General features: G+C 40.1%; 1 protein-coding gene across 1 annotated transcript in view; it reads right to left on the bottom strand.

Annotated features, from left to right (window-relative positions):
- LOC128836123 (mucin-2-like) overlaps positions 1 to 15,332 on the bottom strand; it is a 56,369-nt gene extending 41,037 nt beyond the window's left edge. The window contains exons 1-19 of the mRNA XM_054026138.1: positions 15,238 to 15,332; positions 13,610 to 13,681; positions 12,871 to 13,132; positions 12,356 to 12,470; positions 11,259 to 11,349; positions 10,124 to 10,233; positions 9,288 to 9,504; positions 8,509 to 8,634; positions 7,844 to 7,961; positions 7,250 to 7,388; positions 6,505 to 6,615; positions 5,511 to 5,580; positions 4,708 to 4,845; positions 4,457 to 4,621; positions 3,803 to 3,897; positions 3,023 to 3,149; positions 1,935 to 2,190; positions 1,338 to 1,390; positions 803 to 903 (exon numbers count right to left, since the gene is read on the bottom strand). Of these exons, the coding sequence (XP_053882113.1) occupies positions 803 to 903; positions 1,338 to 1,390; positions 1,935 to 2,190; positions 3,023 to 3,149; positions 3,803 to 3,897; positions 4,457 to 4,621; positions 4,708 to 4,845; positions 5,511 to 5,580; positions 6,505 to 6,615; positions 7,250 to 7,388; positions 7,844 to 7,961; positions 8,509 to 8,634; positions 9,288 to 9,504; positions 10,124 to 10,233; positions 11,259 to 11,349; positions 12,356 to 12,470; positions 12,871 to 13,132; positions 13,610 to 13,681; positions 15,238 to 15,310 (2,439 nt within the window). The 5' untranslated portion in view covers positions 15,311 to 15,332. The remainder of the gene's footprint in view (positions 1 to 802; positions 904 to 1,337; positions 1,391 to 1,934; positions 2,191 to 3,022; positions 3,150 to 3,802; positions 3,898 to 4,456; positions 4,622 to 4,707; positions 4,846 to 5,510; positions 5,581 to 6,504; positions 6,616 to 7,249; positions 7,389 to 7,843; positions 7,962 to 8,508; positions 8,635 to 9,287; positions 9,505 to 10,123; positions 10,234 to 11,258; positions 11,350 to 12,355; positions 12,471 to 12,870; positions 13,133 to 13,609; positions 13,682 to 15,237) is intronic.
- Between the last annotated feature and the right edge of the window lie 9,024 nt (positions 15,333 to 24,356).

Below are 24,356 nucleotides of genomic sequence, written 5' to 3'. Positions count from 1 at the left end.
CTTAGAACCTGTCTCTGGACTGTTGATTTACATGCAGTTAAAATCAGAGATGGCTTGAAGGAAAATATGGATTTTGCTCAAACATATGGTTGGTTGCTAAAGGAAGATTTAGTGGAAGATAAAACCTGCTAAACATCAATATTTCATGTGTCCCAGTCTCCATAGGTGGTCTATGGATTGTGAAAGTGGGAAAGATATTGAATTGGGTACCAGCCTGACTTGCTGATGAACCTGTGGACCTGCTGATCTGTGTCTGAGAGGATGATAAGTTAAAAAAAGAATAGTTTAATAAATTTTTTTCTGATGCATTAAGTTGGATTGCCATTTATCTCATGTGATGCTGTCTCATAAAATGACACAGCCAATCAGGCTGTTATCATGTTCCTAACCTTTGTAATATAATTGGATGTGTAAGAGATTATTAAAAAATGCATCACGGCACAAAAAATATTAACAATTTCAATCAAGATTACATCCAGTAATTTTCTACTGAACAGATTGTGCACATGACAAACTTCTGGATGTTTTGCTGAGAACTAGTTCTTGCTAGGTATTGTTATCTGAATTAGATCTACAAAGTCTGATGCATCTCCAGTCAGTACCTATGTGAGAGATTCAAGTAAAGTTGACTTTTATTTGCTCATGAACTTGACCTTTAGTGATCCCATTGTTAATGCTTCATAACATGCTTCCAGGGTTTCGTTGCACAAACAACAGACTATCAGTATTACAGCTTCAGGACCATATTTGTGAACAATGAATAGTTCTAGTGTACAGGAGTGTCCAGCCACTTCATACTTACACACTGCATGTCAAGCGTCTGGCAGCTCTTCTGGCATTCGGCTCCAGTGGTGCCTGCAGTGACATTTCTGCAGTCGAAGTAGACCATGGGAGGAGCACAAACTAGGGGAGAGAATGATATGAGAGAGATGAGAAAAGGCACCAGAGTTTGCACAACAATAACACGTTTTCAATTTGCTATAAGGAGTCTCGGCTCTTCATATTCAGCACAATTAAAAAAAGAATGCAGGGGCTTATGGGACAGGACGCTATGAATTCCCTAGGAAGCAGCAGTTTTTAATTTATATAATCTTTTAGAAATTACATGTAATTATTATTTCATTACCTGCATGTTAATTTTTGTGTGCTTTTTTTTTAACTGGTCACACTGTATAGACTGATGTTTTATTTTAAAAATAGTAGATGAAATTAAGCAACGGTTTCCACCCTATTGACTTTCCTGTGTGTTTCAGTTTTGTTCTGTTGCACCAAGAGAAAACGTACTCAAAGCCAAGGACAGGCTAGAGAGCAAAGAGAAGCTAAAGAAGGGTTTTTACCTGGGATTTGGTTCACAACTCCAATGCAGCTCAGTTTACCCTGTGCACAAGTGCTGTCAGAAATGGAAGGGAATAATAATAATATTTATTTATTATTTTGTATTTCTGTAGCGCCTTCTGTTCTAAGCCCCACATACTGAGCTTCTCTTCTGCTGTTACAGAACTTTCCAATAGGACATGAGATTCTAACATGCCACCTTGTGGTTACAGAAAAAAGTTTCTTGTCAACCCAACAACTGGTGGTATTTCCCTATGATCTCGGCTATAGATGTCCAGGAAAAATTGTGACCGAAAATGTGACAGACAGTGTTTCCCGGTGAGTTTGATGTTTATTATACTAAAAACCTCTCACTGTGTATTTTTGTATTTTATGCTGGGAAAAATCATTGAATACAACAGGAATCTCGCCTAAATACAATAGTTCTCATATGTCTGGAAAAATGCACTGCTCTCATAGTCTAACAGAACTATTCTGTGGACAGAGCATTGTATTGAAAATCATGCAGGGCTGGGTACAGCCAGCTTAACTGAGGTGTATTCTTTTATTTAGAAAGTTTATACAATGCAGCTTTAGTGTTTTATAAAAGAATCTCTTACCATACAAGACCATCTTCATGAATAACTTCCCCAGACAGAATGGGAGATCCTTTGTAATAACAAGGACATTCACTAGCAGACACACATTTGCCATATTCATCCATGTAGGTTCCTTTTTCACAGGTGCAACCATCAACTGGAATGAACCTGATGTTACATGTGACATCGGGCTCACTCAGAGACCGGCAAGTGGGTTGACAGGAACTGATGGTATAGCTGTAGCTCAAGGATTTGGGACACGAGGTTGTGTATTTGGCTTGAGAAGGAAAAACAAAAACAAAAATTACATGAACAGATTTGTTAGTTCCAGATATTATTTGGTGGGGAGAGAGGGGCAATATGTAGTGTGAATAACATAAACAACAATGCTATATATCTTTTTGTGTATCACATTTCTTTCAGACAAAATCTATCCCAGCATGCTTTCAGAGTTAAATAATGCACAGCATTATATTAAAAAAAAAAGGTAACAGTAGATGGGGGACAAATGAAGTGATATATGCAAATGAAAAAAAGATATGTCTTCAAATGAGATTTGGAAAGAGAAACCACACATCAGGTTGGCAGTTACAACAGAAACCTATAAACCTTTGGTGCAGTCCGAGGCATGAGGCCTCCTGAGGTACATAAATACTCCTGCACTGGAAACAGACATGTTGGATCAAAGAAAACAGCTTGGTGACTTTAAACAACCCTTTGTTTAAGCATTCTTTATTTATAAAGTGTTCTGTTTAGAATTAATATTGTTTCTGTGATCTGACACATTCATTTCCATGGCAACCGGTGACAGATGAAACTCTAGTTAACTTAGAGCCTCTGCGGAGAGAGTTAGAGCCCCTTCAGCAGCAGTTGTCTCTTTCCTAGCCACAACTGTATCTTCCATCTGTATTCACCATAACTAACCTCCAATACATTAAAAAAAAATAGGGAATTATTGTTAGAATTTTACTTTTCAATATCTTTCCTTCAAAATTTACTGGGAGAGCCCTGGATTGGCTAGAAATTGATATAAAATGATGATTGATAGATAAATTCTACTACTGGTTCTTTCAGAATAGAAGACTGAGGGAGTGGGCTATAACACTTACAACAGACATCAGTCCTCCATCCCTCCAGCTGGACTCCTTTGGCAGCACAGGCTCTCACATAGGAAGAGAGGGCAGCACACATGCAGTCCTCACTCTTTTCACAATTACAGGTGTCAAACAGACAGTTCTAGGGGTGCAGAAACAAACTAATTAATCATCACAGAACTGCCCATCCAAAAACAGGTCCTGTTAATGTCTGGTCTTATGTATCAGCTTCTTCTCCATATACATTCAGTTGTGAGCAGTGTCAACATATCTTTAATATTTTCCTACCTCCTTTTAGGATTTTTTTGATATGGCGATAATGGAGACCCCCAAATATTGGCAGTTATTATTGAAAAATAAGAGCCAAAGAATCTATTGTATGCTTCGTAATCTCCCATTTTACCTAAATATATGGATTATTCTGAAGATATTATGCTTTAGTAAGCAAAAATTTATATAGAATTCATATATTTTATATACTTTATATATAATTTCCTCTTTATATGTTTACATTTTGGTTTTCTTGCTCTGTGGCAAATAGCAGTTCTTGTTTAACAAAGAGTGTAAAAGCAATTCAGGATGATAAAACCAAGACTGCAGACTGAAATAAGAGTAGGAAATATACACATAGAGTAAGAAACATATATAGAGAAAAAGAAGTGATGTATTATGCAGATTAAAATATAGACACAGCATAATCTGGGAGACGTGTTTCGGACATTTCTTTCCAAACAGCTGGTTTTAAGGCTCCAATTTTGATTGGTTTTTAAAGGAAAAAGAAAAATAGCTAAGTACCGTGTGGTAAATAGCTGGATTCACTGTTAAGTGGCAATTGGCAAAAGGTCCTGTGCTGTCCGTCAGCAATCCGCACCAGTGCTGAGCATACTTTTCTGTGAATAGAGGAAATGAAAGAAATCCATATTACTCTTTTTATTTCATTAGGCTCATAAACCTAGTGCTAATGTGCCCTTGTGTGACTCATGATCTCTTGTAAACTCAATTCTGAAATTGTACCATAGCAATCACATTGTTTTGCTCACTGCAACATTTGGTAAAGACTTGTTAAAGCCAAAGTTATGAAAAAGCAGTTTCTTACCATGGATTGAACAAAGAATTCACCAAAGCCTTATAAACATATAGCTATTGTACACTCATTCTGCACCAAGTTGTCATCTTATGCACTAAACCTAAGTCTGTGAAGATAAACTGTTGTTGGAAAGTATCCATGCTTCTTGCACTTATTTTATTACTTAGCTTCTCTCTAATTTTCTTCTCTTATTATTAACATTTCTTTCTGATTCCAAATGTATGTTTTACCATGTTTAAAATCTCTTATTTCTTCTAATTTTTGCTTTATGTCAAGTATTTTCCATTAGCTCTATAGGGAGAACTAGAAATCTAATTTCAAATTGCCCGCATGTCATGGACAATTTTCTATAATGGATTTACCATTTTCTACGCTGAGGGCACAAGGATTCTCAAAGTTGTTTTTGATGTTAGGGCATGAAGCTTGTGTTTTCCAGGTATTAGCAAATGCAGCTGCTGTTCCTTCCACTACACCACTTATGGCTTTGAAATCATCAGCCTCAATATTGTTGAAGTTTCCACAGAGACCTGTTGAAAAAACACAAAGTTTGAATCATTCATACAAGACCAATGGGGATTTCAGGCAGGTCACTGGTTTTGTTACATTCACTTACCGCAAGTCTGCCCTTTGAAAGATGGATCCAGTCGCACAAACGCTTGCATGATGGGTACAAGTTGGATCTCCAGTTGAAGTCCAAAGTTTGTTTCCACCATGATGAAGAAGGATGAGGGTCTGAAAATGGTGACATTAGCTATGGACAAAGAACAGGATAATCAGATTTCAGAAGAGATCAAATGCTGGAAACACCCCATTCTTATGGCTCTTCTTGGATTACTGTTGCAACTATAGAGACCCCTAGTGTGGAGTAAAGCCAAGATATGCTTAAAGTTGAATGAAAAATACAATGCAATATTTGCTTGTGACTGCCTAGGAGCTAGCAAGTGAAGTTTGTATTAAAGTTACACAGGAATAGAATGCTCCTTTTGTCTGCTCCTTCCCACAGACTAATGAAGGGAAAAATTGGATTACATCAAGCATTAACAAGAATAATTTTGTTCTAGTGTCTAATCTCGTATCTTGCAAGTCCATTGTGGAGAGGAGAATGAGCAGGCTCTGGGTGGCATAAAAATCTTCAGCAAGGATCATTCTTTATGAGGATAGACAGCAAAAAACAAATTAGTATCTTAACAAGTTGGACAACAGGCTGTAATGTATCATGAGACTTTGGACCTCTATTGCTGGAATCACCATTTGTGTCAAGAATCATCATAGTGAGAATCTAGTGTGAACATGCTAGGCTATGGGATTCTTCATTATACTGACATCACATCAACTCCTTTGAAGTTTAAAATAATAAGCAGGAGTCTAGGTGAAGTTTTGAGAGTGTCACGTATTGGCCCCGGGAGAGAAACATACCTGCTGAGAAGGGCAACTGAGTGTAGATCCAATTCACAAACACGCCACCTCCAGGCTTGATCACAATGATCTGGCAAGGAAGATAGAGATAAAGGAACATTATGTCATGCATTGGTAATATCAGCATGATAAAGAATTTCATGAAAGGGGGTTGATTTTCTGATTTTTTTACCCTTCCTTTAAAATCTTAATTGTCCTTCCTTTTAATCTTCGGTTGCCTTCCCTTCAGAAAGGGAATTGTTTTAAAGAATCATTCTTTGTCCTTTACAGAGCCGCAGCAGTGGTCAGGCTATCTTGGTTTGCAGTGATGCAGAGCCTCTGTATCTGAACTGACTTACAGCTAGTGCAGCTGGTAGTTTTAGGGAGAAGCCAAGAAGATCATGGTGTCATTGTTTACTTAATAGAAAGAGAACTTCTCTCCGGTTTTGAGAATAAAGTATCTTTTCTGACTGAACTAGCACAGGGCTGAACATACTACTTACCTCACTATTATGATAAATAAAGATACATTTATTTTACCTTGGTTTTAAAAACTAATACATACTTTCCAGACCTGCAGATCCTTAGAAGGATAAATGCCACTCCCTGACTAGATCTGGGTGAAATTTTCTAGACTAAACTTTTTTTTATGCTGAGAAATGCAGATTCAAGTGGACAAACATTTTCCAAATACGTCGCATTTGCTAAATAGTTTCAATAAAAGAAAAAAGTTTAAACCTTTCATTCGGACATATTCAAAATGAACTGTTTAGATTTGTTGACTCCAAATGACTTTTTAACTTTAGTTTTATTAATTTTTTTAAAAGATAAAAGAACTTGAAAACGAAACAAATCTTTTCATTTTGTCTCAAATGAAACATTTCCTTTGACCTGAATTGAAAAATCAATGATTAACAAAGCTCTATCCCTGACTCATTCTGGCTTAATCTTTATGCTCCCCACATTTTTATAAAATATTCCTGCAGCATTTTCACCACTTGTTTTGGATACTTACAGTTTGTCCTCCATTAACGCTGAGGACTATTGTCTTTAAGCATGTCTCAGTGTCTGTCAAGCCACATCTGCGGAGTTCTCCCAGAACAGCGAATGTGTCATTTTTACAGAGCTGAAAAAAACCATACCAACAACTATTGCTTTAAAGGCTTGTTCCCAGGTCTGAAAAATATTTATTTTTTAGAGGTTGGTCCAAACTTTCCCAAAGCTCAGGGCTATTTTGAGCTAGTGTTATAGTGATAGAGACTGGGACTAGTCACAGAATTTGGATCTGGTTCTGGTGTTTAGACTCAAAGTTTTGTTTCAACCCCCTCTAAAAAATGTGCTTCCGCTTCACTCTCTATCCCCATTTTTTCCTGCCTGACCTGTTATGACCAAGGACTAGTAACATGGCAAAAACAGTTGCCACGCAGCAAGGGGGTTGAATTGTATGACAGCTATGAAAATAGACCAAATACAGCAGTTGCTTGCAAATATTCAGCATTTACCAACAATTACCACATCCTGGAATCTGAAATACATCAGTATTTACCTTTCTCCCAACATCACAACTAGTTCATACATTTTGCATGAATTGTTGTATATTCTCGCTCAATACAGTGCTCTTCTGCTTTAACAGGAAACTCTCCAATGGTCTTTCCTAAGTGTGGTTAGCTTCTCTAGTCCTGACTCAGGCAGCCCTCCCACTCCTTCCTCCATATAACTGCATAGGACTCTATGACCTATTAAAACCTGATGGTGCTTACCTTAGACAAAACATAAGTGCAGTCTCCATGGACATTGTAACGTTTTTCATCATATGTGGAGATGTGTGAACCTCCCTCAACTGTACAAGATCCAGGGCATGGAATGTTTGTGCAAATCCACTGGCCTCCATTGCAGGTACTGGAAGGAAAGCGGAGAAATTAATCACAATCAGCGATAATAGCTTGGAGGAAAGGAGTTATAATGTCATTAAGTTTTGTTGTTTTGCTACTGATGTTCCCATCATATTATTCTTGGCTTCTTCAGGGGAAATCTATGTTTGCAAATAAGTGAGTGGCTGCAGTTTCTTTTGTCTTGGAAAAGTCAAAATACTTCAAGGGAGCAAACAAAGAGAGAGAATTTTAATGGAGAGGTAAGAAACCTATATATCACAAATCCTTATTTTAACTTGAGTCAGGATGCAAAGCCTGTTAAATAATGACACTAAAGGAGACAAACGTTTTTTTGAGATTCTGTTAGAATTGCAGGGAAGTCAGTAATATGCACTCAGAGGTGGTTAATGATGAAATTGTGTATAATAAACCATTAAACTAATTCATTTTACTAAAAAAGAAACAGCAAAATAGGTAAGTTACCAGGAATGGCAATGGGCGTGAAAAGATGTCCCTGGAGCATAAGAGTTGCCATTGTAAGTACAGGAGCACTCCCAAAGGGGGATGCAGCCAGCATTGTTAATGTCATCAAGCACAGTTCCTAAATGAAGAAAGAAACGGATACATTACAAAGGTGTTTTATACATATAGACAATATGCAGTTTTTCTTGTTTTAAAAAGTTTACTACAAATATAAAATACGGTCTTGGAGCTCATAGATGGTCATAGCTCCATTGAAGTCAGGGGAGCTATGCCAAATTGCACCAGCTGAGGGTCTTGCCCTGGGAGTCTTAAAATCCCATTGGTCTTTCAAGGGGTTTCCTGCCCTGTAAGGTGAATTCAATTGAATAATACTGAATTGCTGTAGTAAAACCACCTAATTCCTATAAGACGGGTAGCATTTTATGTTCTATTTTGGTCCCTGATTGTTCCTCACTACTTTGCAGATGTTGCATATCTACAGGAAATTAATTATTCAGTCACGTGTTTTGTCACTTGTTGTGCACGGGTAAAGGCCTACCACTTGAAGCCGTGAAGAGGGTAGCTGGAGGAGCCCTGACCCCTGAGAAAGCTACTAAACTCCTACATGTAAATCTGCTAGTGCTCTTTATTGAGACTATGAAAGATGGGAGTAAATAAAAACTTGCCTGGGGGACAGAAGCAGCCATCCATACAGTGATCTTCACAGACATGAGATCTTTCAGGGTTGGTGCAGGTGTCAGTGCAGGGGGATCCACATTCCTGGTACTGCATGTTGAAAGGACACTTCTTGGCTGGAATTTTAAAGGAAGACAGGTTTCTGAATTCAAATGTAATCCCCATTTGCTACATATTAGAATGCATGCTCATTCAACCTTTCCCCACTAGAGATGAGGCCACACCAAACCCGAGGTCCAAGGATTCCTTGGATTTTGGAAATCTCAATCCATATTTTGTAGTTTAGGTGTGTTTTTCAAAAACTTGTGCATCAGATAGAACTGTATGATGTTGGATTTGTGACTTAAAGTCTGGAATTCTATGGATTCATGAGTAATTGTCTCACAGATCTCTGAGGCATATACTCTGGCACGTTTGTTTTGCCATCCCCTCTTTTCAAGAATCTAAATTTCTAGTGAAATTTGGAAGCGTCAATTTTCCAGTGCATATGCATATTTGGGTTCTGTGGAAATCACTGAAGTATCCAATTATACCCTGGGGAATGAAACTCCAGAATTTACATTGATAAATATTAATGACCAAGTTTAACCATAGGGAGATCAGCTGCACCCCAGGATCTGGCCCGAAGTACGGAATTCATATAAAAGCCCTCTGGAAACCAATCCAGTACTTAATAACATTTAGTTCCCATGAATCCCCAACAAACTATAGGACTCTGTTGCTGACTAATTGGCAAGCACAGATGAAGGCCAGTTCTAGAGACACTTACGACACAGTTGTGGGGTTCTCCAGTTCAGAGGTTGTCCACCGGCATGGGCACACTGCCGGGAGTATTCACCAAAGGTGTTACAAATACAGAAGGCATTCTTAGACTGGTCACAGCGGCACAAGTCTTGTTCACAAGACTTAATGTACTCGCTAACCTCAACTAGTACATTACATTCTGAAAATGCAGGGCCAGTCAATACTTTATGGCAGATGTCATCCTAGAGAGAAAACAAAACAGAACAATTTATTAAATCCACAAATTCTTCAAAATAGAGAACAGGAGTACTTGTGGCACCTTAGAGACTAACAAATTTATTTGAGCATGAGCTTTCGTGGGCTACAGCCCACTTCTTCGGATGCATAGAATGGAACATATATTGAGGAGATATATATACACATACAGAGAGCATGAAAGGTGGGAGTTGTCTTACCAACTCTGAGAGGCCAATTGAGTAAGAGAAGTGATAATCAAGATAGCCCAGTATATATATATATATCCTCAATATATGTTCCATTCTATGCATCCAAAGAAATGGCTGTAGCCCACAAAAGCTTATGCTCAAATAAATGTGTTAGTGTCTAAGGTGCCACAAGTACTCGTGTTCTTTTTGCGGATACAGACTAACACGGCTGCTACTCTGAAACCTGTCAAAATAGAGAGGATCAGTTTTTAATATGGTTATCCATTTGTTAAAATTATTCTTTAATGACATCTTGTATTCTCCTCCTTCTACCTCCAATCCCTTCATAGTTTTCTCCATGTGTCCCTCCTGAAACAGGAAAAGAGAGTGGATACATTTAAATGAAAGACACATGAATAAACAAAAAGATCCTTACAAAATTGTCCGTGCAGTTGTTCAGGGAGGATGATGTAGGATCCTCACAGACTTCTGTTGGCCCATCCATCTTTTGCATATTTCCAAACTGCGTGGCAGTCAGCTTGGCATCTGCAATAAATACATTAATAATATATAGGATTTTTAATGGAGTTGGTTCTCTTTGAGTTCTTTCATGTAGACATTACATTTGGCATGTTGACAAAATTAACACTGATGCACCATAGACAAAATTAATACTGTGACATCATAGACTCTATTTACTTTGAATGACATCATCCTTCTATCAGAAAACAATTTCAGGAACATGCAAACTGGAATTTGTGTTGGAAAATGACAAACTCATTCCAGGTTAGATGACCCCATAGTTAGATAACAGAAGAGAAAGTTTTAGACAGGTTTTGAATAGAAGAGACTATTGTGAGACAGAATTTAGGAGAAAAGGTGAGATTTGAATAAATTGCCTAAAAGCTTTGTAAACAAAATGGTGATACTGACAGTGGGAAAAGAGAGATGGATAGAGGCCTATAGCCAGCTGATTGGAAGAATATATAGAGAGGAGGGAGTGATAAAGTCAGAAAGATAGGATGGGAGAAGGTAGTGTAAAGATTATGTAAATCAGTAGGCCAATCTAGAATTACACTGTGGAATAGGATCGGGCAACTCAGGATCGAGATGTTGGGCTGATGTTTGCATGTTAATTATGGACAAAAATGTGTGCGGCTTTGCAAATATAGTTTATATATAAAATTATGTAAATGTAATTTAGAGGTGACATCTTGGAGCATGTTAAAATAGAACATTCTTAACCAAAAATTGTTGTGATTGCTTTGCTTGGTATTGTTATTGTCTTTTGGTCTGTGGATGTATTTCTATATTTAATCATGCTTGAACATCAGTATTTTGCCCACATCTAACTGGCTAACACATGAAATAAATAGACAACTGGTATACATGAATACATATATAATTCAAGTTACTAAAGATCCAAATGTGCTGATGTTCTCAGCAAATCTTTCAGCAGGTTGGAAGAGAGGCCTGCTGAAGATGTATAACCAGGAGAACACAAAAAAATGGATGGTGTAGAAATTGGCGCTACTAGAAACCAACAGTCTGTCATTATTTTTAACACTTACTGTTTGAAAAGAACTCATTGTACGTTGGAATACCATTGAAGTCCCCACAAAGCCCACAGGTATAATTGGCATATTTGTCACTCAGTTCCAGCTAAAATGATGGGGGAAAAGTTGGTAGAAGTTAATATACACATTCCACAATGTATTCAAAATCAGTGCAAGCAGCTGTGCCTGCTACACCTACATAATTTTCATCAGTGTTGTGTAGATGTTTTGGCACACCAATTCAAACCTGGCTGATAGAATATGGACGGGGTTTGGATATGATTTCTGATTCATCGAATCCAAGTTATTTGTGCAGAACTAGTTTTCACTGCAATATCTGTATTATAATAAGCCTTTTTACTATCTATTTTTTTCTTCAGAAAGAAAATCAAATCCACTGTGACACTGAAGTCCTATGACAGTGGAATTCTACTGGAAAATAAAATGTGAGGAGGTGAGTGGCACCTGATGTAATGATGCTATTATGTTAATGAAGTGAGGGAAGTGCTTTTTTCCATTTTAAGTGGGAGGCCTGATTTCCACTAGGAACACAGCACAGTTGCTTTCTTCAGGAATGCATGAATGCAATCATAGCTCTGTAATAGGAGAAATAATCAGCACGGGGAAACAGCAGCTCCCAAACTGCTGGGGGCAAGTATATCCAGGGACTAATCATATATCTTCGTACTACCTCTCAAGATTTAGGTTTTTTTTTTTTTTTTTTTTAAGATATAGAGTTGGAAGGGACCTCAGGAGGTCATCTTGTCCAACCCCCTGCTCAAAGCAGGACCAATCCCCAGACAGATTTTTGCCCCAGAACCCTAAATGGCCCCCTCAAGGATTAAACTCACAACCATGGGTTTAGCAGGCCAATGCTCAAACCACTGAGCTATCCCTCTCCCTGCAAATATGGTCAAATATTTAGGCAGTTTCTCTTTTGTACACCTTTACCTATTTGATTTGCATATGCCATGGCTGTTTGTGTGCACAAGTGTGGAATCAGTGCGTGCAAATGGGTGCCCAAACAAATTCTTAAGCCAATCAAAAATTTGAGTCTAAATGTTTTAATAGCCTGTTTCCTATTCTCTGAAGCATCTAGTATTTATTCTTACCAGGATGCTGTCATCTTCATTCCACATGAAAACCAGGCCCATTTTGGCAGTCACTTTTATATACATGCTGCTTCTCTCAGCCATGATTCCAGACTGGCTGTAAGGCAGCTGAACCCTGGAGAAAAAAAGTATCAGAGATGCTAAGTATTTGCTTTGCTATGCAGAATACGAAGAAAAGGTTGCTTGTGTTATCAGGTGTCCATGTGGATTCTTCGACAATGCAGTATTGTGGAAGAAAAAGCAGTTTAAAAAAAGATGGGCCCAAGCCAAAAAAATATGGATCTGGATCTGGATTCAAACTTCCTCAAAGTTCAGGGGTATTTTGATCTGGCGTTCTGGTTTGGGCCCATCTTTACAGTGTGATATCTTAACAGAAGAATGGCGAGATGGGTGTATGGTTAAAGTTACATGGTTTATCAAAATGCTTAGAAGTTTTTCCAAGAAAGTGCTGAAATATATGCCTGGTTTGAGGAAACAGCTATGTTCAGCACACACAGTGATATGTCTAAACCTACCTGTTGCCATTGACAACAACAAAGTTTTTTGCCATTTCAAAAACCACCCCATCGAGCTTCATGGTGATATGGTTGATAGTAGGAGCATTTTCCACCACAGTGCGCCTGATTTGGATGTTGAAATCCTCATAGGCAGCATTGCAGTGGGATGCAAAGACATAATTGCAGAGTCCAGGGAAGTAAAAGATGTCCCCATCAAAAGTCTTGAAGTGGAAATTGCCCCACGTACTGCATACGCGGCCATTGTGAGCAGGGTTGAAGGCTGTGGATTGAAAACTCTTTGTAAGAATTAACTGGAAATTCTCTGACTTAATGTGAATATTATTATATCAGTCTGCCCAAGCCTTCATTTCCTTAGTTTATTCATTGCTCTGTCCCCTTCCATTTATTTTCTGTCCATTTATCAATTGTGACACTATACATAATCAATTTGTCCATCTATCCACCTACTTATTTAACCCATCTCTGTTCCTCCACCCATCTTCTGTCTGCCATTTATAATATACAACCCTATCTATATTTCTGGGTTTCTACTTATCTATCATATGTCTGCCCACCTATCTACCTATCAATCAACTCATTGTTTTGCCATCATATCATGTTTATCCAGCTATTTGTTCCTTACACCACTGATCTACCCATTTTTTTTATTAATCAGTCTGTTTCCCTGTTTATTTTAACTTTCTGATCAGTACTTCAGAAAGATGGAGGAATTTTTGAGACTATTTGCTTAACTTACATGTTATTACTGGGCTTGTTGTCAGTGGCGGGATGAAGTTCACTGTTCCAGATGGAGTATTAGTAGTAAATGCTGCAGACAAATAAGAAAAAAAATCAGTATAGAAAGTTTATGGGTGGTGGTAGTGGGAGGAATCCACCCGCCTTAACATTTTCTAACAAAGCAGGATTGCATCCTTATTTTGTAGTCATTCTACTCAGAGAATGTGAGGAAGAGACACTTGCATAACAGTAGGATGCAAGAGAAAAGGAATTTGGTGGCCTCAGTCTAGTCTCCACCTGTCCATATCACAAAACCACCTGTCAGGTAATCATTATCCAGTAGAAATAACTTTTTCTGCCCAGAAGAGTCCCTGGGCCAGAATAGCAAAGGATCAGTGCTGAGGTGCAGAACTCTAAATAAAAGCTTGTACAATTCTTGCTTGCTCCATTTTATGCCTGATTCAATTTGCTGCATGCCCTTACTTTTATGAAGAACAAAATTCACTGAAAATCATTATATTTACAATTGACAGTGTTTAGAGAATGGTGAACAAGAAAGAGAAAATTTACATTAGCACAAAGGATTATGGAAACATTTCTCAAGAAGTGGCAATAATTATGATATACGAATAGGAGGAATTCTGCAAGCCCTTAATCATGCAAGTAATCTTTACATTTAATAGGACTACTCACATGAGTAAGGGCTTTTGGGATTAGTTCTAATTAATGTAACATTATCATAATAACAAAGCATACAAAATGATGAATGACATAGAGAAGACAGATCAGGTACTTCAGTTCACCCTGTCTGATTATACAAAAAAACAAGGGAAGAATCAATATAAATTGGCAAATATAAGTGGCAAATTTGAAACTCAGATGAAAAGTGGCAAATTCAACAACATGCAGTTAGGCGGGGGAACTCATTACCACAATATCGCTGAATCCAAGAGCTTATATGGATCACAAGAATAACTAGAGTTATTAATAACTGATACTAACAGACATAAATAATTTGAAAAGGATATAAACCCTCATGTTTCAGAGCTTGAGACCACCTCTAACAATTGTGAGTGAGGAGGAAAACTTTCTTTGGGTCCAGGTTACCCCATGACTGTCTATTGCAGGGTTTCTTGCACCCTCCTCTGAAGCATCTGGTACTGGAGAGTGTGATTAACAGGATACTGGAATTTGATGGACCATGGGGGTCTGATCAAGTATAGGGTAATTTTTACATTTATGATTACATAAAAATGTAGGATTTAACAACAATCCTAGTGGAAAACTCACCAAAAATAAAATGTTTTAAAACATTTTAAACTGATAGTGAAATCATGACATTTCAAGAGATGGATAGTTATTATTTTGTTTTGATCTTCAAAGCTATCTTCATCTAAATGTTGTTAATTGTACTGGCTTGAGGCAAGATGAAATTAAATCAGTCCAGTTAATACACAACATTAAATATTTAATGGAAATGGTACAAAAATAAAAAGACACAAAGAAATCTCATTTAAATGCAACCATCTAGAAGGTTTGCAAAGTAAAAGAAATAAAACTGTTTAAACTATATCCATATAGAGCCAATTAAATTAGACTTTTTCTTTTCTTTTCTCAGAGCAAAATGAAATGTGAATGGGTTCTTACCTTGTTTTTGGGCACAGCAGACACCTAACATAAAGGCCCATACGGACACCCGTATCCCCTGACCAAACCCCATCCTGAGTGGAGTTTGGCACAAGGATACTGAGTCAGATGTTGGTCAGGAGAAATAGTTCACCTGCACTGTCTGGGTCTTATATAGCAGGAAACTTTGGCTTTGCTCCCAGATTGTTTCACAGGGACTGAGAAGGTGAGGTTTGGGGTTTAAACAGAGGATGCTCTTTATTTCTCAGGGACTGACCAAGCTTGTTTGTATTTTGGGAGGAGTATTATTTTTCTAAAGGTTCTGGCTAATAAAGGAACATAACATGAATGACAGTAGAACAATTCCTGTCCCATTAACAGCAGATCCTGAAAAAATAGTCAAAGATCTTTTGAGTCACTTGGTGGTTTTTTGAATGACAGGCAGGTCACCTTATATGTTTCTAGTTTCTGTAAATGATACCAGTTTCCTCTCTGGTGAAAACCAGTTCTTCCTTAGTCCTCAAGAGGATGCAACATTTCAGCATGGGGGACCCTCCTTGCTTTAGAAACAATTTGGTGCCTCATGATGTGGATATTCTTTTTGTGATACGAAGCGACCTGTAGCCCTAAAGGACAGGTACTATGTGAGCACATACAGTGAGAATTTCTCCATGCTGCATAGACAACAAGCATTATGCATCTTCCTGGGGAGATTTGAGCTGTTTTTATCCATGCTTTATATCCTGATTTATATTAAAGATTGGTCCAAACCCTGCACTCTGGATCCAAACACTCTTCAGATTTTCCAGTTGTGTGGCTCTGGGTTTATCTTCCAGGCTTCCAGAGCCCATCGAAGGCTGATTTCTACGGCCAAGGTTTGAAAGTAGAAATTAGGCTCTGTCCCTGCTAGGTTATACCTTCAGTTCTGCCCAACACTCTTTTCCCAGTGCCCCATTTCCACCTTAATTCTCGACTCAGAATTGTTGTCTTGTGGGAGGAAGCCCATGGGGTCCCCACCCCCATCGTGGACTATTGAGGGGTATTAGTTGGGCGCTTCCCCAGCTGCCTCTCTGTGTCCTGCAAATTCAGGCCACTGTCCCTGTAATTTCACAAGGGTCTAACTGAGGGTGGAACCTGACCCGACCTTCATATTGACATGGGTGGTGAGAAACACTGCAGTCCACTCCACACTGCTCTCACCACCCACTGGAAGTTCAGACCCCAGAAACACTTGTGTGATTGTTGGGGGGCCTGTGGATTCTCAACTCATCATATGACAATGGTAAGAGGGAATCCTGAGAGGGTTGAGGTGAAAACCAGAGAAATTAGTTGTCTTCACAAGATTTCCCTCCATTTTGTTTTAGATGCTGGATCCAAATTCAGAGATGAGTTACTGTGAAAATCTGGACCCCACATTTTTACTTTGGCAGTCTGCTGAACTAGAATCACATCCATATGCTGCTGAGTCATCCCATTGTCAGTTATGGGTCTGAATCTGCTCTCACATGCTCCAGTCTGAATCGGGAGTAATTCCACTGAACTCAAGCAGCCTAACACCAGTTTAAGGGAAAGGAGAATCAGGGTGATCATGTTTGCGGGATTCAATCTCAAATGTGTTACTCTAATTTTGCTCCAGCTTAACTCCATTCACATCATTGGAATTACAACAGCTAAAAGTGGTGTTACAGAGTGTGGACTGTGGCCCTGTATGTGTATGTTCTGTGTTAATAGAAATCTGTCAAGACCTGTTAATGTACTGATCACAGATGTGGACCTGCAAATCCTTTCCACAATTGTTACCTCCGATATTAATAATTTATCATTTTAAAAATGTGAATTAATTTATATTTAAAGAGACAATGCCAACATTTCTGGACTCTTGCTTTGTGCCTTTTAAATCTTCCATTTTAAAATTTACTCCTTTTATTTAGGGAAAAAAACCCATCCATCTTCAAATTTAGGGCTTTGGCATTCTTTAAAACCCTGATGAACTGGGCAAAAGCCAACATGCAGTCCAGTACATTGTGTTGGTCAGGATCACCAATATGGTTATACACCTGTCAGGTATAACATAAACATTGCAACAGTTATCTGTAGTATCTGTTTGCTCTGTTTTTCTGAGCCCACAGAGGAGTGTATTTGATGATATTCCTGCTCTGAGAGCATATTAGAGCTTGATTCTTATCATTTTCAATCTCCTGCTAGTTTGTAAGAATGGAGCTGGCAGACCGAGTCAGGAGTCAGCACCATGTGCATGTATCCACTCTTTCCATGTGCATGCCTGTGTTTGTGTGTTCATTGTGTGGGATGGGGTGGGAGGACTATTGCATCAAAGAAAGAGAGAGTATGTGTGGGGATAGCTGAAAGATCACATGTGTGATGTGTGTAGGGGGAGAGGAGAAGTCACAACTGTGTGTCTAGCTTGCAGGTGGCTGGAGGAAAATCATGCAGATGAGGATATATGGAAGTGGAGATAAGACAGGAAAATTGTAGGAGAGAGGAAGTTTCCAGGAGAATGGGAAAGTATCATCTCCAGCATGTCTGGTGGGACTCAAACTGGTGACCTCTCACAGGCCAGTCTGGAGCCCTTCTGCCTGACCAACTGGGATATTAAGTAGCTATAATTTCTTACAGCTGAGATAGTCAAAGGAGTCTAAGGAAGTTAGGGGCTGAATTTCAGTGGGAAATGGGCATCTAATTCTCTTAGGCCAAGGGTGGGCAACCTGTGGCTCCGGAGCCACATGCAGCTCTTCAGAGGTTAATATGCGGCTTCTTGCATAGGTGCCAAGCCTGGGGTTGGAGCTACAGGTGCCAACTTTCCAATTGCTACAGGGTGCTCACTGCTCAACGCCTGGCTTTGCCCCATGCCCCAGCCCCACTCCACTCCTTCCCCCAAGGCCCCTGCCCCTTCCCTGAGTCTGCTGCGCCCTTGCTTCCTCTTCGGGGGGAGGGATAGCTCAGTGGTTTGAGCATTGGCCTGTTAAACCCAGGGTTGTGAGTTCAATCCTTGAGGGGGCCACTTGGGGATCTAGGGCAAAAATTGGGGATTGGTCCTGCTTTGAGCAGGGGGTTGGACTAGATGACCTCCTGAGGTCCCTTCCAACCCTGATATTCTATGATTCCTTTTCCCCCCTCAGCCTCCTGCACACCACAAAACAGCTGCTTGCGGTGGGCGGGAGGTGCAGCGATGGAGGGTTAGGTGCTGATCAGCGGTGCTGCTGGCGGGTAGGAGACACTGGGGGGTGGGGGTGGGGGGCTGCTGATGTGTTACTGTGGCTCTTTGGCAATGTACTTTGATAAATTCTGGCTCCTTCTCAGGTTCAGGTTGTCCACCCTCTCTTAGGCTTTTTTCAAAATCTCTGCTTGCAATTATAAATGGAAACACATTCTCCCTAATCATAATGCTTTCAATTATAACACTCTGCATGCTACTGCATTGCACCTCGGCTCCCTTTTACATTCCATTAAGTGCTGTTAGTACAACTGTTTTTTAACAACAGTCCCATGTAATGTTAAGAATACAGGTTCCTAATGGAATATTTTATTATACTAAAATGAACAAAACCGAATAATACTTTCAAACTTTATTCTAATAGATTTTTGGACTGAATTCCAGATGGTGGCCAAATGCGCAAGCGTTAGTCATAAGGTCAACATGCTAACCTTTCTATTATACCACGCACGGTATATGATCCCTATCGAGACATCCAGGATGTCTGATGAAATCATATCTGAAGAGTCAGTAATAAGTTGTTTACATCTTCATGGTTCAGAAGCCCTGGAAAATGGAATAAAGAAAAGAAAAAAACCTGGACTTCCTGCCCATAGGACATTAATTTACTCTGTGCCAGTCCCTGTAATTAATGTCAATACATCTGTATGTGGGGAAGGCAAATGCCATGTAGTTTTTGTGTTGGCTCAAACCAGTTAAATGTTTTAGATAAATATACTTTAGGCTTGTTTAGATATTTGAACAAGATATCTACAGTATGTCAAATTGGGCATCCTGCTACTGTTGTACATATAGTTCTAGTCAATCTATCGTGTTCTACGCTGTGCTCAGAAGTGACAGAGTTGGCATTTCTGTTTGCCCCCTTCCCTGTAGGTGCCCCATGCAACTTCTGATATTATTGGTTACTAGGGCCAGTCCTGTGTTTGATACCCTACGGTCTGATTCTCCACTTGTGCAGTGATTTGTACTGGTACAAAGTGGACCAGATGCACCACTACATTACTTTAGTTTTAAGATGCTATCATTCCATTGAATTCAATGGAATTACACCTGTCTAAAAGTGGAAGGACATAGTGGTGAATCGGGCCTAGGGAGTGTGAAGTGGATGTAAACTCTGCCACCCACGTATAAATTCTAACTGGGGCAGTGTTTTACAGCTGCTTTGCATCACAGGCACCAACTTTCCTTGGCACCGGTAGGTGCTTGCGCTCCCCCTCCCCGGCCCCGGCCCCGCCCCCACCCGACTCCACCCCCTCCCTGCCCCTATTGGACCCCTCCCCAAATCCCCACCCCGGCCCCGCCTCTTCCTTAAGCGTGCCGCGTTCCTCCTCCTTCCCCCTCCCTCCCAGCGCTTGCCACGCAAAACAGCTGTTTCATGGTGCAAGCACTGGAAGGGAGGGGGGAGAAGCAGGATGCGGCGGCGCGCTCAGGGGAGGAGGCAGAGGCGGAGCGGAGGCAGAGGTGAGCTGGGGCGGGGGATGGGTCAGGAAGCTGCCAGTGGGTGCAGAGCACCCACCAATTTTTCCCCATGGGTGCTACAGCCCCGGAGCACCCACGGGGTTGATGCCTATGCTTTGCATAGCTTTAAATTACTACATGAGGTACATGGCTGTAGAGAATCAGAAGCATTGTTCTGCAATTGGATGTTTAGAGCCAAACTCTACTCACAATGGTGTAAATGTGGAGTAACTCCACTGACTTCAGTGCAAGAACAGAATTTTCAATTTACTCAGACACACACAGAAACAGTTGTTCTACATCAGCATGCACTTCAATGCACATGCCAACTGGGGCTCTAGCTGGCCTATAGTTGAGGCTGAAATCAATTGATGCCTCTTTGGTCTCTTGTGACACCATGGTCAGGAGTCAGGACTCCTTTTTGGGGCCAATCTAGTGATCAGTGTATGCTAGGAAACACAAACACGACTTCCCATAGTTAAGCATGGGACCCTATTTTTATACCCTGGGAGACAATTTGTGTTCAAATTATAGCATGTAAAAAAAATAAATTATCCTAACAAAATGGATTCTGCCAGTGCTTCATGGAGCATAGGGTTCCAGACATTGATGCCCTGTTGGGATAAGAGCCAAAGAATAAGGAAATAGTAAGAAACTATACCTTCAATATTCATGAACATAATTTTAATTAAGATCACAGAAGTCAGTGATTCCCAAACAAACAAAGATGTCACTGGGGTAGCTGAGATGCTTATTATTCAGGACATGACATTCAGTGCCATTAAAAGCTCTTAACATTGACATAGCAAAAAACTTGCGTCCCTTGGGAAGAAGTGAAACGTGCTGAGAAGTGAGAGGCTCTAAAGATGTAAGCAGATGCTTGGTGTAAATGACTGTGCAAGATGCAGGCCAGTGGAGAATCTGGCCCAATGTCTTAGCAAGGGAGCAAAACTACGGCAAAACCTAAGCTTAAAAGAGTGCAGAATGCTGGCTGTAGGGCTCACCGTGTCAGCACTAGACAGAACAGTCACAAGGGCCCATTCCCTCATTTAGATCAGTTTTGCACCAGTGTAAATGAGAGCAGCATCAGGCCCATAGTCTTCTGTGGGATTCATCTATTACTTTAAACCCTTGGACACAGATCTTGTCTTAGCGGGTGGAGAAGGGCTGGTAGGGACACAGAGAGCCCTTCCCTCAATGAGCAGGAGATAGCCAAAATCCCACTGGGTGCACTCTAAGCTCAGATGGGAAAGGACATGGATGAGAAAGGTGTTAACAATACCAATAGGATTGGATCTGGTTTCCTTTCACCACAGCTTGTCATTTGGGGATGATGCTAGGCAGACCATTAATATCATGTGCTCCTATACGTATCTCCTAGAGCTGGAAGGGACCCTGAAAGGTCATAGAGTCCAGCCCCCTGCCTTCACTAGCAGGACCAAGTACTGATTTTGCCCCAGATCCCTAAGTGGCCCCTCAAGGGCTGAGCTCACAACCTGGGGTTTAGCAGGCCAATGCTCAAACCACTGAGCTATCCCTCCCCTCCTCTTTCCTTTTCAGCACCTCCTCTTCAGCTCTGGCTTTTCACTACTCTTTGTGGCTACAGGAATGCACATTCCTCTTTAATGTGCTCTTTTACGGTGCACTGTATTGCTTGGTTTCACTAAATTGCTGCACATTAGTCTCTGCATGAGCACGTGTATTAAAAATAAAGTGATCAGGTATTTTGACTTGTAAATATCAGCTCAAAATGTCATCTGCTATGAAGTGTCTTTGGCTGATTCAACAAGAAATCTTTGCTCTCCAATAAAATAACAACATCCAAGTGAAATTCCAATGTCCACCCTACCCAGTTGCATCAACCTCTGTTTCCAATCTCCTCTGTCTGAGGAATCAGAAACCTGTTACTCATGGTTGAGGCGTCTGGAGAAATTTTAGTTCACTCCATCTGATGGAAAGTGAAACGCAAAAACTGTCACGCTGTAAGAGTTGACTGATTGTAATGGCCTCAAATCAACTAAAGAGTATGCAGCAAAAGAAAAGTTTATCAGCCAAATGGACAGTTACTTAAAGTGATATTTGTAGGTTAAAGAATAAATTACACTGGTCTACAATTTTTGGGGAGTCGTCTGCTTCAGAGATAAAATGTGCTATTTATTATGTATTTTGATGTGCTGAATTCAAATATGACAATTAAAACAACTGATTGGCTACTGTTTCTAAGATATTTAAGTTTTTACATTTTATGTCTATGTATATTGTGTAGATAGTAGAGTTTTAATCATAAATTGTAAACCTAGGTCTTTTCATGTGTTTATGGTTGCTTTACATGATAATATTTCACCTGTCCAGTTTATGTAACACTTTAAAAATCAGCAAAAGGGTTATATAAATAAAATTTATTATGAAACAAAAGGCAAAAAACTATTATGTACATAGTTTAGTCCTATTCAGTGTCTACTTGGCGCTTCTTGGCTTGTCTCTTGTATTCATTAAATGGAGCATCTCTTGTCACTGTCCAGCAATAGTCTGCAAGCATTAATGGGCTCCATTTGCCCTGATAGCGTTTCTCCATCGTTGCAATGTCCTGGTGAAATCGCTCGCCATGCTCGTCGCTCACTGCTCTGCAGTTCAGTGGAAAAAAATCTAGATGAGAGTGCAAAAAATGTATCTTTAGTGACATGTTGCAGCCAAGGCTTTTGTATGCCTTGAGGAGGTTTTCCACCAACAGCCTGTAGTTGTCTGCCTTGTTGTTTCCGAGAAAATTTATTGCCACTAACTGGAAGGCTTTCCATGCCGTCTTTTCCTTGCCATGCATGCATGGTCAAATGCATCATCTCGAAGAAGTTCACGAATCTGAGGACCAACAAAGACACCTTCCTTTATCTTAGCTTCACTTAACCATGGAAATTTTCCATGGAGGTACTTGAAAGCTGCTTGTGTTTTGTCAATGGCCTTTGACAAAGTTCTTCATCAGACCCAGCTTGATGTGTAAGGGTGGTATCAAAATCTTCCTTGATTCAACAAGTGGTGGATGCTGAACACTTTTCCTCCCAGGCTCCAATGACTGTTGGAGTGGCCAGTCTTTCTTGATGTAGTGAGAATCTCTTGCACGACTATCCCATTCGCAGAGAAAATAGCAGTACTTTGTGTATCCAGTCTGCAGACCAAGCAAGAGAGCAACAACCTTCAAATCGCCACAAAGCTGCCACTGATGTTGGTCATAGTTTATGCACCTCAAAAGTTGTTTCATGTTGTCATAGGTTTCCTTCATATGGACTGCATGACCAACTGGAATTAATGGCAAAACATTACCATTATGCAGTAAAACAGCTTTAAGACTTGTCTTCGATGAATCAATGAACAGTCTCCACTCATCTGGATCGTGAACGATGTTGAGGGCTGCCATCACACCATCAATGTTGTTGCAGGCTACAAGATCACCTTCCATGAAGAAGAATGGGACAAGATCCTTTTGATGGTCACGGAACATGGAAACCCTAACATCACCTGCCAGGAGCTTCCACTGCTGTAGTCTGGAGCCCAACAGCTCTGCCTTACTCTTGGGTAGTTCCAAATCCCTGACAAGGTCATTCAGTTCACCTTGTGTTATGAGATGTGGTTCAGAGGAGGAGGATGGGAGAAATGTGGGTCCTGTGACATAGATGGTTCAGGACCAGAAGTTTCATCCTCTTCCTCTTCCTCCTCTGACTCAAGTGAGAATGATTCTGGTGCATCAGGAACCGGCAGTCCTTCTCCATGGGGTACTGGGCGTATAGCTGATGGAATGTTTGGATAATGCACAGTCCACTTTTTCTTCTTTGACACACCTTTCCCAACTGGAGGCACCATGCAGAAATAACAATTGCTGGTATGATCTGTTGGCTCTCTCCAAATCATTGGACCTGCAAAAGGCATAGATTTCCTTTTCCTGTTTAACCACTGGTGAAGATTTGTTGCACAAGTGTTGCAACGTATGTGTGGGGCCCACTTCCTGTCCTCATCTCCAATTTTGCAGCCAAAATAAAGGTGATAGGCTTTCTTAACCATAGTGGTTATACTGCACTTTTGTGATGCAAAAGTCACTTCATCACAAACATAGCAGAAGTTATCTGCACTGTTCACACAAGTATGAGGCATCTCTGCTCACTTTGGCTAAACAGAAATGTGTCCCTTTGCAAAATCAAACACTGACAAATAAGAGAGCACAACACTGTATGATTTCTAGAGCTGATATAGGGCAATTTGTTCAGCAGAGTGATGTAAGCTTCGTTATGACTGCATCATCCATGACTTCTAGGAATAGCATGATGCAATTCATATCATGTATGATGCAATACCAGCTTCAGATTGCATCATTCATTGTTTTGCCTAAAAAGCAAGTACTGTCCAAACCCAGTAATAGATTTATTCATAGATCCAGTCAAAGATGTATTTTAGTCATTCCTGG

The sequence above is a fragment of the Malaclemys terrapin genome, chromosome 4 (genome assembly GCF_027887155.1).
Source record: "Malaclemys terrapin pileata isolate rMalTer1 chromosome 4, rMalTer1.hap1, whole genome shotgun sequence".
Lineage (NCBI taxonomy): Eukaryota > Metazoa > Chordata > Testudines > Emydidae > Malaclemys > Malaclemys terrapin.
The sequence above is the reverse complement of the archived record's forward strand: the minus strand, read 5'-3'. Positions and strand labels throughout refer to the sequence as shown.